Source organism: Setaria italica, chromosome VIII (genome assembly GCF_000263155.2).
Source record: "Setaria italica strain Yugu1 chromosome VIII, Setaria_italica_v2.0, whole genome shotgun sequence".
NCBI classification, from domain to species: Eukaryota; Viridiplantae; Streptophyta; class Magnoliopsida; order Poales; family Poaceae; genus Setaria; species Setaria italica.
Window position 1 is genome coordinate 29,800,395 of NC_028457.1, and position 17,820 is coordinate 29,818,214.

The following is a 17,820-nucleotide window of genomic DNA, read 5'->3' on the forward strand; positions in this document are numbered from 1 at the left end:
GAAATTCTCCTTGTGGATTTATCACCTCGTCCACCAAGAATCCTACGAGACCTTCACATATTGCCTCTATTCTTTCCTTCTCCAAGATGCTATGTTGAATATTATGCATATGTAATTAGGAAATATGTGAATAATGTTACACGAACAATTAAATATAAAGAGCTAGAAAATATTTAACTATTAATAGTTTTATTTTACGTACTTTTTTCATGCTCCGTCAACCTAGCCTTGTGTGACACAAAACTGTGCATGTTCTCATAGATGTAGTAGCCACATAGATTATTCCCGGGTTCCTGTCTTAAGCACTTCAGTGGGGAAAGAAACAAGTTATGAAATATTTATGATATAGAATGTACAAAATGTGCAAACTTCATACGTACCAGGAAGTCTATGTTCCATGTAAGTTTTTCTTTGAATGCACCTTTGTGTTTCTTGAGGAACTATCTCCATGCGCTACGGATTAAAATAATGAATGTTATAGTGTTAAGCGAAAATTTAGGAAACAAACTTTTGCATTGAGATAAAGGTCCATAATTATTACAAGTTTAGCATGTCTTGCATCTCTTGGTACTCCGCCGGTGGTTTCCTCAAGGAATCGAAGACAATGACGTGGCTTCTATCAGGCTCAATTATTATGAGGATCCAGTGGAAACTGCATACATAAATGTTCATATATATTAGAACTAACTAACATTAATCAGGTAAGGAAAAGAAAAACAAAAATAGACGGTATACAAACACTTACTTGAAGTTGTATGCAAGTAGTATGCAACTCTTGTAAGCTTGTTTGTCTAGGAAATTGAATATTTCCATCAACGTTTTCTCTGGAAAATCTTGTATATGGTCTTGATTAACTAGGGATGGATCCATGAAGCCAACATGGAAGTATCCTTCTCGTCGGCACTTTTGAATTAGTATCCTACATAAAATAGAAGACAAAGTTAGTAGGGCGACGCACACATAAAAAATAATGATATGATCCAAAATTTACATATAGATAAACGGATACTTACAGAGCCCAGACGCTGATGAGAGAGACATCTAGGGCATCATGATGGTACACTTTGTATATATCTTTGAATTCCAGCGAGAGGAGTTTCTTGCCTTTGCTGAAAAAATCTGTCGGTTTTACCTTAAGGCCGAACATCGCCATCTGGTCGGCGGACGTTTTCATGTACCATTCATGGAATTCGTACATCTTTGTTGATAGCTTCCCTACCAACTCAGGCCTTACTTGAGACTTGCCTAGCTCAAAGGTCCATTTCGGTTGAACTGGCTGTGCAGCTGGCAGGTCAACTTGCCCTAGACATGCATCAAGTCCCGTACCTGTATCTTCCATGAATTTCAATACTTGTTCTTGTTGATCCAAGGGTATTGCTGCTATCCTTTTAGCGTCTTTTTCTGGTAGATGCCCGAGGTGGGGGACAACACCACTTAAGATGACTTTCCTTTACTTTTTTTTCCTCTCATCATCTTCTTGACTGATTCTGAAATCTTAATAAAAAATTGTAATTTATTTGGATCTACTAGTGGTGGTTTCATGTCCCTTACTTTATTTTCTTCAGCCCTTTTCCTGAACCACTCCCTGCATTCTGCTTGGATTTCAGCCCAGCGTTCCTCGTGAGTCATTGCCTCCCAGCGTTCCTCATGAGTCACTTCAGGCTCCTTTGTTTTCTTCTTTCTCTATGTTGGCTTGGGAGGCGGTGGTCGCGACTTCTTAAGTGGTGTTGCAGGTTCCTTGCTTGGGGTTGCTCTTAGTCCCGGTGTCGGTGATCGGGGAGGGGTGTTGTTGTCGTCGTCGTCGCCAGGATGTGGGTGAGATGGAGACCTTGATCAAGCAGGAAGTGAAGATCCCGGTGGTGACAGTCCTGGAGCAGGCCGTGGTGGAGAAGTCGGTCTTGACCTTTGAGGAGAAGGTTGCAGCTAGGGATCTGTGGGGAGCGGTGATGCCTCCGTGTTGAGGATGATGATGTAGCGTTTGCGCTATAGAATGATGCCTTGAAGCGCATCTCCTAGTGTCCTTTTTCCATCGCCTCCTGGGAGGTCGAGCTCTAGGCCTTCATATTAGCTATCAGCGAGCTGCTCTACGCCGACGCTGGCGTAGCCAGGTGGAATCTCCATGCCATGGCTTGTTTCCCTGCTAGGATTGGTAAGGCACTCCTGTACACCACCTGTACATATAGCAGAAATAAAGATGATATTAAACTCCTATCCCAAGGCATGGATCGATGGATTGAGAAGATTGCATCCCGTTGTTTCTCACTTGGTGGTGAGCAGGGAGAAATTAACGATGACCCATATAGACGACCTTCTTACAGTGCTTCAAATACATGTTGTCTATGTCATCTAAACAATGGGTGCTGGCCTGATATCCCTTGTTTGTCTATCTTGAAAGATTACTCAGTGTAGGACAATCATTGATGGTTACAAACAACAATGCTTGTAGGTTAAACATCACTTGTTTATCCTCATCCCACACACGTACACCTCCTTCCTTCCAGAGCTGTAAAAGTTCATCAACCAACAGTCTCAGGTACACGTCAATGTCATTGCCGGATTGTTTTGGGTCTGGGATAAGCACCGGCATTATAATGAACTTCCGCTTCATGCACAACCAAGAAGGAAGGTTTAATATACATAAGGTCACAGGACAAGTACTATGACCACTACTCAACTCACTGAATGGATTGAATCCATCAGTACTTAAACCAAACCTTATGTTCCTTACATCACTTTCAAAATCCGGAAATGCTCTATCATTTGATCTCCACTGGGCCCCATCAGCGGGGTGTCTCAGCATCTTATCTTGCTTACGTTCTTCTTTGTGCCATCACATCAACTTAGCATTCGCCTTATTCCTGAACAAGCGCTTCAAGCGTGGTATTATAGGGAAATACCACATCACCTTTGCGGGAATTCTCTTCTTGGGAGGCTTCCCTCGACATCACCAGGAGCATCTCGCCTTATCTTATACCGTAGCGCTTTGCACACAGGAGAAGCATCTAGTTTCTCATATTCAGCACCACGATAGAGGATACAATCATTAGAGCATGTGTGTATCTTCTGAACCTCCAATCCCAGAGGGCAAACAATCTGTTTAGCTTCATATGTTGTGGACGGCAATTCATTATTCTCGGGAGAATCTTCTTGACAATTTTCAACATCCCCTAAAATGCCTTACGGACACACCATTTTTGGCCTTCCATTGCATAAATTCTAGTGTGGTACCCAGTTCTTTATGGCCCTGCTGGCAATCTGGGTATAACAATTTTTGGTGATCATCTATTATGCGCTGCAACTTTGCTGCTTCCTTCTCAGTTTCACAATCTCTGTGTGCATCCCTTAGCACCTGACCAAGGGCCGTCTTCTACAAACTCATCTTCATCAGCCTCGCCCATTGTAGTATCTGCAAAAGCTTGGCCTGCAGCCCAGTCTGAAATGTTTTCATCATCCTCCTCCTCTTCGCCGTCTTTCATTACAACCCCTCTTTCACCGTGCTTGGTCCAAACCAAATAGTTAGGCATGAAACCGTATCTAAACAAGTGGCTGTAAATAGTCCCCAGGAAACTTTTAAATAGTCCTTCTTGTTACTGCATTGGAAGCATGGACAACATATGAACCCGTTCTCTGGCTTGTTCGCTTTGGCCACTTCGAGAAAATAATGCAAGCCATCAATAAACTCCTCGCTCCGTCTATCTATATTATATATCCATTGCCGGTCCACCTGCATTGTATTACGCATGAAAATGTATTACACATGGACAACATATGAACCCGTATTACGCATGAAAATGGATTACGCATGGACAACATATGAACCCGCATTACGCATCGTATTACGTGGAAAATGAACATAGGGTTTTGTATGGAATTATTATTTATAATTTAGTTCTTGCATTAAACATGAGATAAATAAATTGTTGGTTAAATATATACAATTATTAAGTTTTAAATCATAGTGACATGGAAAAATGTAGCAATGACCAAATTCTATTTTCTTACACCTACAATTTATTTACCTTAATTTTATGGCAATTTCTAAATATTAAAAACACATTTACTCTAATTTTTCCTCATTCATAATATTGAAATCCTCTCCATTCTCCCTCACATTTACTCTTCATTCTCCATCACATTCAAACTATCCATCACATTGTAGCTCAAACACATGTATAAATACAAATCCTCTCCATTTTCCCTCTTTCTAACAAGCAAACTCATTTTCTCCCTCTCTAAAGCATAAAACAAAGCATAACAACAATAAATGAACAGAGAATGAAGTAGCTAACCTTCACAAGACTTTGGATGAGTGAAATCCCCACCAAAATGAGGAAAAAAAATTCGGCAGCACCTTCCCTAGGCTTGCTTCGGCACCATGGAGAGGATGAAGCTCTCTGTCTTTGTGGAGTGGAGTGGCTCGAGCTGGAGGAGGAAGAAAGGCCTCTAACCTACGGCTTTAAGGGGATAAGATTTTATCCCGGTTGGTAATTCCAACCGGGACAAAAGGGTGGCGCTTTACAAAAGGGTGACGCTTTTGTCCCGGTTGGTAGCTCCAACCGGGATAAAAGGGTGGTGCCGTTGGTACTCGGAAACTAGTCGTTACAACTGGGACAAAAGGGGGGCCTTTAGTCCCGGATGCAAATACCAACCGGGAGTAAAGCTCTACCCAATTCCAGTCTACCGTGACGCACCCTCTTTTGTCCTGGGCCAACTTTAAATTGGGATAAAAGGGGCGCATGGAAAGTGAGTTCTCTACTAGTGCTACATAGGGAGCACAAGGCTATATATTAATTATGCATGAGGACGAAGTCTACCAAATGAAGTACGTAGGGAGATGATGAACTCGTACCAGAATACGAATAATGATGAGGACTGTACTAAGGAGAATGCATGAAGATAAGGGTTAAGTCTACACCCAAGAATGCCTGTAGGATTGGAGCCACGATGCCGTAGGACCGCTGCAGTAGATCTCTAATGTTTGTCTTGTTTACTCTGCTTGAAATGTTTGCGTTGATTCCCTCGTTGGCATTAGGCCACTTTTGTAAAGTCATAAACCGTGTAACCCTATTCTAGTATCAATAATGATCAAAGTATTGTTTCGATATCAATCTCTATTGTCTATGCGCTGATCCAGGGGACTGATACGATGTGCACAATGGACCTCTGTAAAGCGGGTCCGACAATGGCCAATCCACATTCACCTTTGGATGAACTTATCTAGTAGGCTAATTTCATCAGCTTTGTAGAGAGAAATAAGGAGATGCAAATGCTGATTGCTTAACCAAATGACACTCTCTAGCAAGTGCGGTTGTTTGGTTCGCAGCATGTGTCCTCCCACTTGCCAATATGCATTATAGTAAGCTCTAGGAGCTACATGGAAGGTAGTGGTCCTTGGATGCCTCCATACATTGACCAAAGACTGGCGGCTAGACGGCCGGTTACTTGGCAATGCTACTCTCTAATTCAGGAGCTATAACATGTCGTCGTTGAGAGTATGAGTGCATACACACTTGTAACTACTTATCGTCATGGCAGGAGCTATAACATTGTTCTGTTTCTCATTATTGCTATTCTGTTCCTATGCTCTGGTATCTACAGGGAGCAGCAATGTGACAGCCGATGAGCTCACGCTACTCGCATTCAAGTCGGCGTTCGCTTCTGCGGGCTCCTTGGCATCATGGAACTCCTCCAGCCACTACTGCAGCTGGCCAGGGGTTGTTTGCAGCCGTCAGCACCCCGAGAGGGTCACCTCACTAAGGTTCGGCTCTTCTCACCTCTCTGGGCGCCTCTCACCAATTCTTGGCAACCTGTCCTTTCTCAAGGTTCTTGATCTGCACGACAACAACCTCGTCGGGCAGATACCTCAGGAGCTTGGTCGTCTCAGCAGGCTTCAGGTGCTTAACCTGAGCACAAACTCTCTCCAAGGTGGCATTCCTGTGCCTCTGCTGGTAGGATGCAGCAACCTCACAATGCTTCACCTAAGCGATAACCGACTCCAAGGTCGGTTCCCCACTGAGATAGGTGCCAGCCTGAAAAATCTTGTGCTTTTGAATGTTGAGAAAAATGGTTTCTCAGGGGAGATCCCTCCATCTTTGGCGAATTTGCCCTTGCTGGAAGTACTGAATTTGAGAGTCAATCGGTTCTCTGGTGAGGTACCCCCTGCGTTGGGCAATCTCTCAAACCTCATCATTCTTGGTCTCGATTACAACAAGCTATCTGGCGCGATACCTTCATCTTTAGGCCACTTGTCCAATTTATCTAGGCTAACTTTAGGCTTTAACAATTTTACTGGCCTGATCCCCAATTCTATTTGGAATATTTCCTCTCTACAAGCATTCACTGTACAACAAAATTATTTAAGTGGAAGTCTTCCTCCAAATGCATTCAATTCTTTTCCCAATCTGCAGATTATAGGAACCGATCACAACCAGTTCCATGGCAGTATCCCTGCATCAATTGCTAACGCTTCCAGTCTATGGTTGGTTCAGCTTGGTGCTAACCCCTTAAGCGGCATCATTCCTCCAGAGATTGGAGGCTTAAAACATTTAAAACTTCTAGAGCTTTCAGAAACTATGCTTGAAGCCAAAGAACCCAACGATTGGAAATTCATAACTGCATTGACCAATTGTTCCAAGTTTACTGCATTGTACTTGAGTACTTGTAACTTAGGAGGAGTGCTTCCTGATTCACTTTCCAATCTGTCCACCACCATGGCAGCTCTTTACCTTGACACGAACAAAATTTCAGGAACCATACCTAAAGATATTGATAACCTCATCAACTTACAAGCTCTTGGTCTCGATAACAACTATTTCACAGGAACTCTTCCCTCCTCCATAGGCAGGCTTCAAAATCTGCAAATCCTCTCTGTTGCAAACAACAAAATTGGCGGGCCAATCCCACTGACATTAGGAAATCTTGCAGCACTGAATATGCTAAATCTCGGATCAAATGGTTTTACTGGTAGCATACCAAGCATTGTTGGAAACCTTACAAACTTATTATCTCTAAACCTATCTAGTAATGGTTTTACAGGCCACATTCCAAGGGAAGTATTCAACATTTCCACTCTCTCTAATGGTTTGGATCTATCCAATAACCACTTGGAGGGCTCAATACCTTTAGAGATTGGAAATTTGGAAAGTATTATAGTATTCCATGCAGAGTATAACAAATTATCAGGTGAAATTCCTATTACCATCGGTCAATGCCAACGCCTCCAGAACCTCTATCTCCAAAGTAATTTCATAGCTGGTGGCATCCCATCAGCCCTGGGTCAGCTCAAAGGTCTTGAAACTCTTGATCTTTCACGCAACAATTTGTCAGGTCCAATACCCAAGTTCTTAGGGGACCTTACATTGCTCTATTCTCTGAACTTGTCATTCAACAACTTTGTTGGAGAAGTGCCAACTGCAGGTGTTTTTGCAAATGCTTCTGGAGTCTCAATCAAAGGCAATGGTAAACTTTGCAATGGAATAACTGGACTACATTTGCCTCCTTGTTCGATAAAGCGACCAAAGAAAAAACAAAACCTTGTGGTTGTGCCCATTGTTATTTCTCTTGTCGCAATACTGGTCATCCTTTCATCACTCTACATTCTTAAATCATGGCGCAAGAGAAGCAACACAAAAACTCCTTCAACAATACTCATGCAAGGCCACCCATTGATCTCGTACTCTCAGTTGGTGAAAGCAACAAATGACTTTTCTCCTACCAATTTTCTGGGCTCTGGATCATTTGGATCAGTATACAAAGGAGAGTTAGATTGTCAGGATGGGGAAGGTAAAGATCTTGTTGCTGTGAAGGTACTAAAGCTTCAAACTCCTGGGGCGCTCAAGAGTTTCATAGCTGAATGTGAAGCACTCCGAAACATGCGACACCGGAATCTCGTCAAGATAGTTACAGCTTGTGCAAGCATTGATGCCAGAGGAAATGACTTCAAAGCAATTGTGTATGACTTTATGCCTAATCAGAGTTTAGATGGTTGGCTACATCCTGAACCTAATGACCAAACAGAACAAAGGTACTTGGATCTCGCAGAAAGAGTGGCCATACTGCTAGATGTGGCTTACGCATTGGATTATCTTCATTGTGATGGCCCAACACCTGTTATACATTGTGATCTTAAGCCAAGCAATGTGCTCTTGGATGCTGATATGGTAGCCCACGTTGGAGACTTTGGTCTGGCCAAGATTATTACTGAAGGTAGCACTATTGTCCAACAGTCAGCAAGCTCAGTGGGAGTTAGAGGGACAATCGGTTACGCTGCCCCAGGTTAGCTAACTGTTTTTATCATGCATATGTTTATGCTATGTTTGTCTGCCTTTATTGTTCATTACTTACTTTATTTTTATGCTGTGCCACCTACCAACTTTTGCTTTTTCTGTTATAGTATTACAGCTGTACCTTAAACTTAGAATTGTGCGCATCCTCAGATATCTTGTATTTTCGAACATTTAATTTACAGAGTATGGTGCTGGAAATGTGGTGTCAACAAATGGAGACGTTTACAGTTATGGAATTCTTGTGTTAGAAATGGTAACTGGGAAGAGGCCCACTGATAGCATCTGTGCACAAGGAATGAGCCTTCGTCAATATGTCGAAATGGCCCTACATAAAGGAACAATGGAAGTGGTTGACATGCCTCTGTCCTTGAGCCTCAAGAATGAAGTTCATGATGCAAGTGCTTCATACAATAGAAAGATTGAGGCCCTGATTTCACTACTTAGGCTTGGACTGTCATGCTCTGAGGAAATGCCGACCAGTAGGATGCCAACTGGAGATATCATCAAGGAGCTGGTTGCCATCAAATCTTTAATCCACATTTAGATGCTTCGACCTGACTTCAGAGGTTTCACAGTTCCATCAGCTGGAATAATTGTTGGATAACGGATGGTTGGTGGAGGAAACATGAATCTTCACTTCATACGGAATGACATGCAGTTGCCTTCATGCTTTATGATGTACTAGCAATAATATTATACCTGCTTCTCTCTGTTTTCCAGGGTGAATTGCAATTGTCTTCAGATTTTTAGGACAAATACCACATGTATGAAGTAGTACCTGAAATATAAGGTTTTTGCTATGTGCATGGACAAGTACATGTCCTGGTGCATAGGCATAGCCAATTAGCCATAATCCCTTGTATTTCGGGATGGATGTAGTACCTATTGGATTTCTCTGTTAAACTTTGTATGGAGCATTGTACTGCAGAACAGAATCTGAAATCATTTTGCAGAAACTTGGGACAAGTTCAATCTTGATTGGCCTTCATGAAATCCTGACCATTTATTTATATTTCTTAATTAAAATATACATTAAAATTTCAATTAATAAGTGTAAACTAATGTGCATGCATGCCCTTCCTAAACTGAGACATGTATACAGAGAAATCAATGGACGCACCACGCACCTGCATGTCCAAAATCAGAAATTTAGGGGGTGTTTGGCAGCACTCTATTCCAGAAAAATTAGCTTCACTCCACCAACTCCAAAAAATCTCGTAGCCAAACATGTCTAGCTCCACCAACTCCACCTCCAGAAAAAAAAGGTGGAGCTAGGGGTCAGATCCACATTTTTAGTGGAGTACCTCAAGGGGTGCTCCAACAACTCCAGGTTCAGACTTCCTCATAGAGTTGGTGGGTATTTACCCACCATTACCACTCATTACACAAACGTATCAGTTGGACAAAAGAAAAAAAAGGCCGGACTGCTCCTGTCGCCTCCCACCCCCCCTCATCCCTTCACCCGCGAACCCTAGTGGCTCCGCTGGTCACCTTGGCCGCCACCGGCCGAGTCCCCAGTGAAAATGGATGGTGATGGCGACCCTCCTCCACCCAATCCGGCGATTCCTTCCTCAGTTCCTCCAACCGGCTCGATTTTGGCCTCTCCCATGATGCCTAGACACAAATCGCGTTGGGTCATGGTGGCCTTGATGGCCTGGGCGCCGTCGGTTGTGGCTCGTTGGGCGGGGCCAAGGGCGGCCATGGCACGTAAGAAGAAGATTCTGGCAGCCTCGGCTGCTAGGCCATGGCAACCTTGGCGCCGCCGACCGTGGCTCATTGGGCGGGGCCAGGAGAAGCCGTGGCGCGCAAGAAGACCCCGGCGGCCTCGGCGCACTGGGCCTTGGCGGCCTAGGCACCGCCGACCGAGCCTCTTTGGGCAGGTCCAGGGGCGGCAGCCAAGGCCGTGGCCGTGGCCGTGGCGCCGGGCTTGGCAGCGAGCCCAATGGCCAGGATGTGGCCGGCTCTGCTGCACAGCACATTGGTATGAAGAAGGTAGGGAAAAGAAATGCTCAAGACACGGTAATGCAATTTCTCATGATATGCAATTTCTCACTATCATGCAATAGTTTCATAATTCATTCATGATGTATGTGTTGGTTGAAATGATAAGATAAGGTGATATGAGTTAGAGAAACTTTAGTGCAAATAACTTGGTTAGGGTGATTCAATTAAATGGAATGATGCAAACACGATGCTCATATGTTCGTTGTTTTCCAAACAAGTTAAGAAAGGGAATAGGCCAAACACCCATTTGAACTTAGTAGGCTATGATGAGGTTAGCGATGAATCCTTCAACCTCACAGCAATTCGTTTGATCAAGCAGCAAATGAAGAACAAGTGGGATAAATTGAAGTCCGATTTATCAACTTGGAAACAATTAATGAGGAAGCAAACATGAGTGGGATGGGACAGAGGAAGAGGTGTGATTGATATGGATGATGAGTGGTGGAAAAAGGCAAAGGCGGTGAGTCCCGAGACTATTTTATTTCTATTCTTCAATAGTTTCATGTCATTTATTTTAGTAACAATGGTTGCCTTCTTTCATGATATTCCAGGTTGCGGCAAGTTTAGGGAAAAAAACCATTGCAAAATGAGGAGGACTTGATAGTGATGTTTGCTGACATCACTAATGACCAATCAGATCAATGGAATCCTATGAGCTCTAACCCCATCATACCACCATTTCAAGAGGATGTTGACAATGGCTATGGCAAAAGATTTCATTAGACCAAAAAATCCCAACTTCCCCACAGTCCATAAAAAGATAAGAGATGATAGACATGCATATCCACATTTCAAAGATTGCATTGGTGCACTTGATGGCACTCATATCCGGGTCGCTCTTTCACCTGATGAGCAAGTGAGATATATTGGAAAAACTGTGATAGCCACTCAAAATGTTCTAGCAGTATGTAACTTTGTCATGCGTTTCACTTATGTTTCCACAGGATAGCTTGGAGCTATGCATGACACAAAGTGTGTTGTATAATACACTCAGAGTGGACGAAGAATTTTTCCTACATCCTCCACGAGGTAACATGTGTTTAATTTGAACATACGTATGTGTTTAACATGTAGCATTAATCCATAACTCATATTATTTTTATCTGAATATAGGCAAATACTATGTTTTGGATGCAGGATATCCTAATCGTCCTAGCTACCTCGCTCCTTATAAGGGTGAAAGGTATCATATACCGGAATGGCACAGAGGTACTGAATCTAAGACTCCTAAGGAAAGATTCAATCGGGTTCACTCATCTATCCGCAATGTGATTGAGCGATCTTTTGGATTATTAAAAATGAAGTGGCAAATTCTTTGGAAGATGCCACCATATCCCATGTACAAGCAAAAGATGATTGTTGTGGCTACCATGGTCCTTCATAATTTCATTTGTGAACATGGAGATGAAGATGAAGACTTTGCTCGGTTTGATCGTGATCCTAATTTTGTTCTACAATACCAGAAAGATATAACAAATATGTCGTTTCACAAGCGGCGTCGGATGGGTCAACTTCCGCACTCAACAACGCCAACTATGGATGTCTTTCGTGATGAGCTAGCCACCTCACTCTCTCTTCCTTGGAACTAGTTTGTAATGGTAAGGTTGATTTTGTACCGTATTTGTTGCGACCTTTCATTCAATAGAACATTATTTGGTTGAACATTATTTGGTTGAACATTTTGGTCATTGGAACATTATTGGATGGAACATCTCATTTTATATCTTGCCATGCTCATTGTTGAGCTAGTTTTTTTTCCACGAAGTATTGTAGCAACAGTAGCGGCAAAAAAATAAAATAAAAACTCTCCAAAATGCTTAAAACACAACCAGCCATCCACCATGGACAAAATAGAACATTCCCACCAAATCCTCATATTTCTGGAGCCGGAGCACTACAATCCACCAAACATATACAGCAGCTCCATGTTTTTCTGGAGTTGGTGGAGTGTAGCTGGGAAAGTGTGAAGCTAGTGGAGTTGAGCTGGTTTTTGTAAGGTGAAGCACCCCTTAAAATGGGAAATAGTTGTGTCACAACACTTATTGTAACTGCATGAAAAAGTTTTTATTTCTCCAAACTCTCGAAATTCTGTTGTTCGTGCAATCACATCTAAAAGCAAGTTTGTAATTTTTTAGACAACCTTGGACAAAGAAAGTTCTGCAAAAAACTAAGAATTTAGTTCATGGTGGCAGGGCAGGGGCAAGTGTGAAAGAGCTGAACGACTGTGGGTAGGGGCTAAGCACACAAAGCAACAATGGGCAACAGGTACTTTCTAAGAAATTTACTTAAAAGTTTTTCTAAAAATCTCTATAAACTATTATAAATAAACTTTTAAAAACTTATAAAGGCAAGCAGAGCCTGAAATCCTTGTGAAGGTGCAGTGTGCCTCCACTGTGGACAGGTCTCAACTCTGAATCATCTTTGAGCTGCGCTATTGTCACCAGGATTTAACACGCTGAAGATAAGCGACAATGTCCATAGTGGTGATCACTGGGTCGGACTACCGAGCAGCCTCTGTCTCGCTCAGCTGAGGACGATGGCCAAGCTTTGGGAGAACTGGAAAAACTCCTGCCCACCATAATTGTTACCTGGCCCGTCAATGAACGCCAGTGATCTTGATCCCTCCTGGTCCAACCCATAACTTGCGGCAGCATGCTGCCTCGCCACTGCCACAGGCTGACCACACCGGAAGCCGAAAGCTTCTGAAATAGGTAAATCCTACCACCAAAACATATAAACCCTACTATTATTTCCTTTTTCTTTTGAAATTTTAGTGGTTTATGGATTAGCAAGATAATATGTGGATCAAAACTGTAAAACTAACCTTTCCAAAAAGACGGTAAAAAAAACAATCAGGACGCTACATGTCAGTTAGCTTCCCCTGCCTTCTAGTCTTGATGCTTTTCATGGCGTGACTGTAACATCCCAAAATTTCAAACTAAAAGGTTAATCAAATTCAAAAACTTAGTTTCAAATTTCAATCTGAGCTCTAATCCAACTAGGCTCAAGGCCCAACTTCTACCTTTCCTAATTCGCCCCCATCACTCTTTCTTTTTCCTTTCTCTTCCTCCTGGCCCAACTAAGCCAACCCAACCCATCCATCCGGCCCAACTCCTTAGTAGGCCCAAATTAGGAAGCCCAAATTACTGTCAAAAACTTTAGTTTGGCTAAAAAAACGTGCATATGCCCTACCCAAATTTGACATTAATGTTCATGCTTTAGCTATAGGGTTGTGCGCAAATAAACAAGCCCTTGTAGCATTCCTAAAAAAAGCCCTAGTAGCAGCAATCACAATATCTCCGCTTCACAATCAATGAATCAAACCACCAACATCTCGAACGAAATTGGAGCAATCAGACCCTGCATTTCAGTGTCCACTTTTCCTCTTGCAAATCCCTCTTTTCTCCTGCACAATGTTTGTCTGTCTCACCGACGGCGGTCGCCACGAGGGAGCAAGGCGATGGGGGCGGCAGCGGCGGCAAAGATTGCCCCGGGTCGGAAGGGTAGGCGATTCCGTCGTGCGGTCGTGCCACCCGACGCCAGCGAGAGCAGGTGAGGATCTCGGGGTTCTTGGCGAAGAAAAACATGCCGAAAAGCGAAAAACACAAGATGGGATCGAGATAAGTTATACACTTGCATTCCAAAACTCAAACTTTTAGACACTTGATATCGCAGCAGTGCGGTAATCTGAATAATCTTAGGTGCTCTATAAGGATGATAGGTGCGCGTCCTCTTACATTTGTTGATCGATCTGCGAAAACATGGCTTTCTGAAAGTCTGCAGAACTGCTCCGGCTCTGTGCACTTATTAAAAACTGGTACAGATTGTATTGGGTTGTGGGATCTTGAATTGGGTGTCGAATTGATCTCTACCATCCTAGTCGAATTTCGGCTGTCTCTAGAATCACCTGGTGCCGACTTGTTGAATTCTAACAAGGCCCATCCTTGCTCAGTACTAGTAACCAAATGATGGACTAGTTGACCAATATATGATGAGAATACTAAAAGTTTAGAAATTCTGTGCGGACCTGTGAACCGAAGAAAGAGATCAGATAATCCAAAGGACTGCTAAACGGAATGCGACATGCTTTGCAGGTGGGAGACTGGTCGGTAGTCTCTAGCCTTATCTTTCCATACACAATAAGCATAAGAGTTGAAACAGTGATTAGCTCTTGAATGCGCCCACAATGTACACATAAAGCTATAAGATAGACTTATATTCAGTAGTTGCTCAACCCTCCTGTTTGGAGGAAAAAATGATAGCCTCCCAAAGTGTTCCTGTCTTCAGTTAGAAATGTTTTAATTATAGTATATTTACTAGTCTCATTCGTGTTTTTAGCCATGTTAAAAGCAGACAACTGATGTAGCATAAACAAAAGAAGCATTGCTCTGGACTTGCACTTTTTGTATATAATTATATATAAACTAGTCCATCAACCGTGCTCCCTCGTATGCTAATATTTTTAAAAGCTATTATATTTAAAAAATATTTAGAAATTAAACTCCTATCTAATAATTAAAATTGTTTACGTACTACTCTCTTATTTTTCAATACTTCAACGTAATACCCATATAGATGTGTACTTATCTTTTTCCATTTGTGATTGATTTTTAATTAGTAATTACTCTATACACTTTTTCATCCACATCCACACTTCTTTCATTTTGTATCGCACCTCCATCATTATATTTAGCATAAAAATCAATATTTTTCGTCACTTCCTCACATATACATGTATAAATGGTCTACATGGTGATACTCATCATGCGTATATACCTTAACTTAGTACTTCTATATTAACAATAATAAATAGGTAATTTAAAATCATATATTATTTTACTTTTGGATATTTCTGTATGATGCACATGAAAATAATTAGATTAAGATTTAGGTAATTACTTTAACTTTTTTTAATAACGACATACGTGGGTAACTTAGATACAAATTTAGAATGACATTTTAAATTATCCTTTATAATGATATGCATGAGTAAATTAGATTAAGATTATGGGATTAATTTAGATTATTTTTTATAGTGGAAGAGCTCGATAATTTAGATATGGGTTTAGGATTTATTTTAGAATATTTTTATAATGATAGCAGTGGGTAACTTTGTTGGATTACCTTCATTGAAATGGACCAGAACCTGTTGTACATTGTGATCTTAAACCAAGTAATGTTCTCTTGGATGCTGATATGGTAGCACATGTTGGAGACTTGGACTCGCTAAGATTCTTGTTGAGGGAAGCTCAATTGTCCAACAGTCGACGAGTTCGATGGCATCCAGAGGGACAAAGGTTAGTGCAATATCTTCTTCTTTTCTATATTTATGAATTATGATTATGTTACTTCCTTAAGGTGAAGCATGCTGATGGAAGAACTTAAACATGCGCTACTGAAGAACTGACCTTCCATCCAACCCCTTTAGTCCTGGTTGACTTTGCCTTTAGCCCTGGGTCAAAAATTTGCCATCAAAGGTCATTGCCAGGGGGGCCTTTAGTCCCGGTTATAAAGATCAACTGGGACTAAAGCTCCTCCCCCTAGTCCCGGTTGTAACGGCTATAAAAAATCGCACCGACGCCACCCTCCTTTTGATCCGGTTGGAAGGGATTAAAGATTTAGTCCCGGTTGAAAATTCCAACCAGGATAAAAGGGGACCTTTAGCCCCCTCCCCCCCCCCCTCCCTCCACTTATCCTCTCCCCTCCCTTATCTCGCACAGCAGTCTCTCTTCTTCCTTATTTCTCTCCTCCTTTCCCTTCCTTCGAGGCGGAGTGGACAGGGGGAGGGGGGGTCGCAAGCGGACGGCCGGGCGGGCGGCGCGGCTGGGTCCATTTTTTTATTTTTTTTAAAATTTTTTAGTCTCGGTTGGTAAAAACCAACCGGAACTAAAGGGGGCCTTTAGTCCCGGGTGAATGACCCGGGTGAATGACACGGGACTAAAGAACCGCCCCCCTTTGTCTTGAAAATTTAATCCCGTATGGATTTTCGGTATCTTTGAGCCCTACCAACTGGGACTAATGCCGCGTTTTTCAGTAGTGATGATTAGCAGAAGTGAAATGTCATACTTTTGTTCCACGGAATGTTTGTTTTTTGCTAAAATATTCTGATTGTACCTTAAATTTGGAACTCTGCATATCTGTGGCGGATCCACCTCGGATTAGATTTGGAACTCTGCATATCTGTGGCGGATCCACCTCGGATTAGCTTGATTAAGGCACGGTTGAGTCGCCTCACATGCGACACTCATGCCTTAGTCAAGTTAATACGAAGTGCCGTCAGATTTCATCCGATTTGACCACTTAACAGGACCGAGTTAGCAACTCACACGAAGGTGAGCGGTTCCAGAGAATACAACAGGACCACTGAGTTAAACAAATTCGACCATTTAGTTCAACATCAAAAACGAAAATCAGAGTTTTACAAGGTTCAAAAAACAGCAGAAAGATAAAACAGCGGAAGCTACTCGTCGGGGTCGGACGTCCTTGATGAGGCATATCAGGACATCAGTGATCCCTTTCCTCGCCGTCCGAGGAGGGATCCCACTCAACCGTCCAACCCGGAGGGAGTTGGGGCGGCCAAGTGCCAACAGGGGCAGACTCAGGAGCTACAACTTCACCTGAAAAGAAAGCCACAAACAAGGTTGAGCTGCTAAGCTCAACAAGACTTAACCGACCGGGAGTAAAACTACTCCACCACTTCTAGACATGCAAGGCTTTTTGGCTAAGGGGTTTGTTTGCCAAGAGCACTAAGTAGATCCTTATTTTCAAAGTTTTAGCTTAGATTCTAGGTTCATTAATCGGTCTAAGTTGGCAACTTACTCTAAGCAACATAGATCCAACCAAATGGTATATAAACATCACCAAGACCATGTCATCATCAGATTCCTTTATTACTCAGTGTAGCATAGCGATCAAGCAGTCTCAAACTGTGAGAGGCAGACGAATCGATTCGAGTTCTTTAACCATGCATGGCGAACCTAACCTCACGACATCCGTGCACCACCGAGGGTCGCTTCCTGTGTCGGCCTTCCCCATCAATTCCCTAACCCGTGTCGGGCCCATTTCCTTTGGTGCAAGGTTCCACAGACCCGGCCTCTGCCGTTCTGTGACCACACTTGCCACCACGTGTGGCCGCAGGGGAACTCCGTTCCAAGGATAATGGAGCGACCGCTCACGTCTAGGTTCAATCAGGTACTAGGCTTTCCCATCCCATACTGAGTATGAGGTTAGTACTTTCAAACACTTGATCACGAACACCACCACTGTCGGGCCTTAACAGATTCCATAGACAGATGGGGTGATCAGCCGACCACCAAAAGTTAACCAGAACCCTGTCCCGTCCATCGTCCTTATAATTGTAACAGAAGGAGAAACAACCAACTCCTATAACTCGCGAGTGACAGGAAATCACTCGACTTTTACCGCTTCCTATTTAAGCATAGCAACTACTCGGTCCAACAAACTAGTGTTCAGATCAAGGAACTACACCATGCATCTACGGTTGCAAACAACTCCTATACGTAAATGCACA

At 42.7% G+C, this 17,820-nt stretch overlaps 1 protein-coding gene across 1 annotated transcript; it reads left to right on the forward strand.

Moving 5' to 3' along the window:
• Positions 1–5,523: 5,523 nt before the first annotated feature.
• LOC101759972 (receptor kinase-like protein Xa21) lies at positions 5,524–9,203 on the forward strand. Its single transcript, XM_022829387.1, has 2 exons — positions 5,524–8,274; positions 8,468–9,203. The coding sequence occupies exons 1-2, from the start codon at positions 5,529–5,531 to the stop codon at positions 8,827–8,829; spliced, it is 3,108 nt and encodes a 1,035-aa protein (XP_022685122.1). The 5' UTR covers positions 5,524–5,528; the 3' UTR covers positions 8,830–9,203.
• Positions 9,204–17,820: the final 8,617 nt, after the last annotated feature.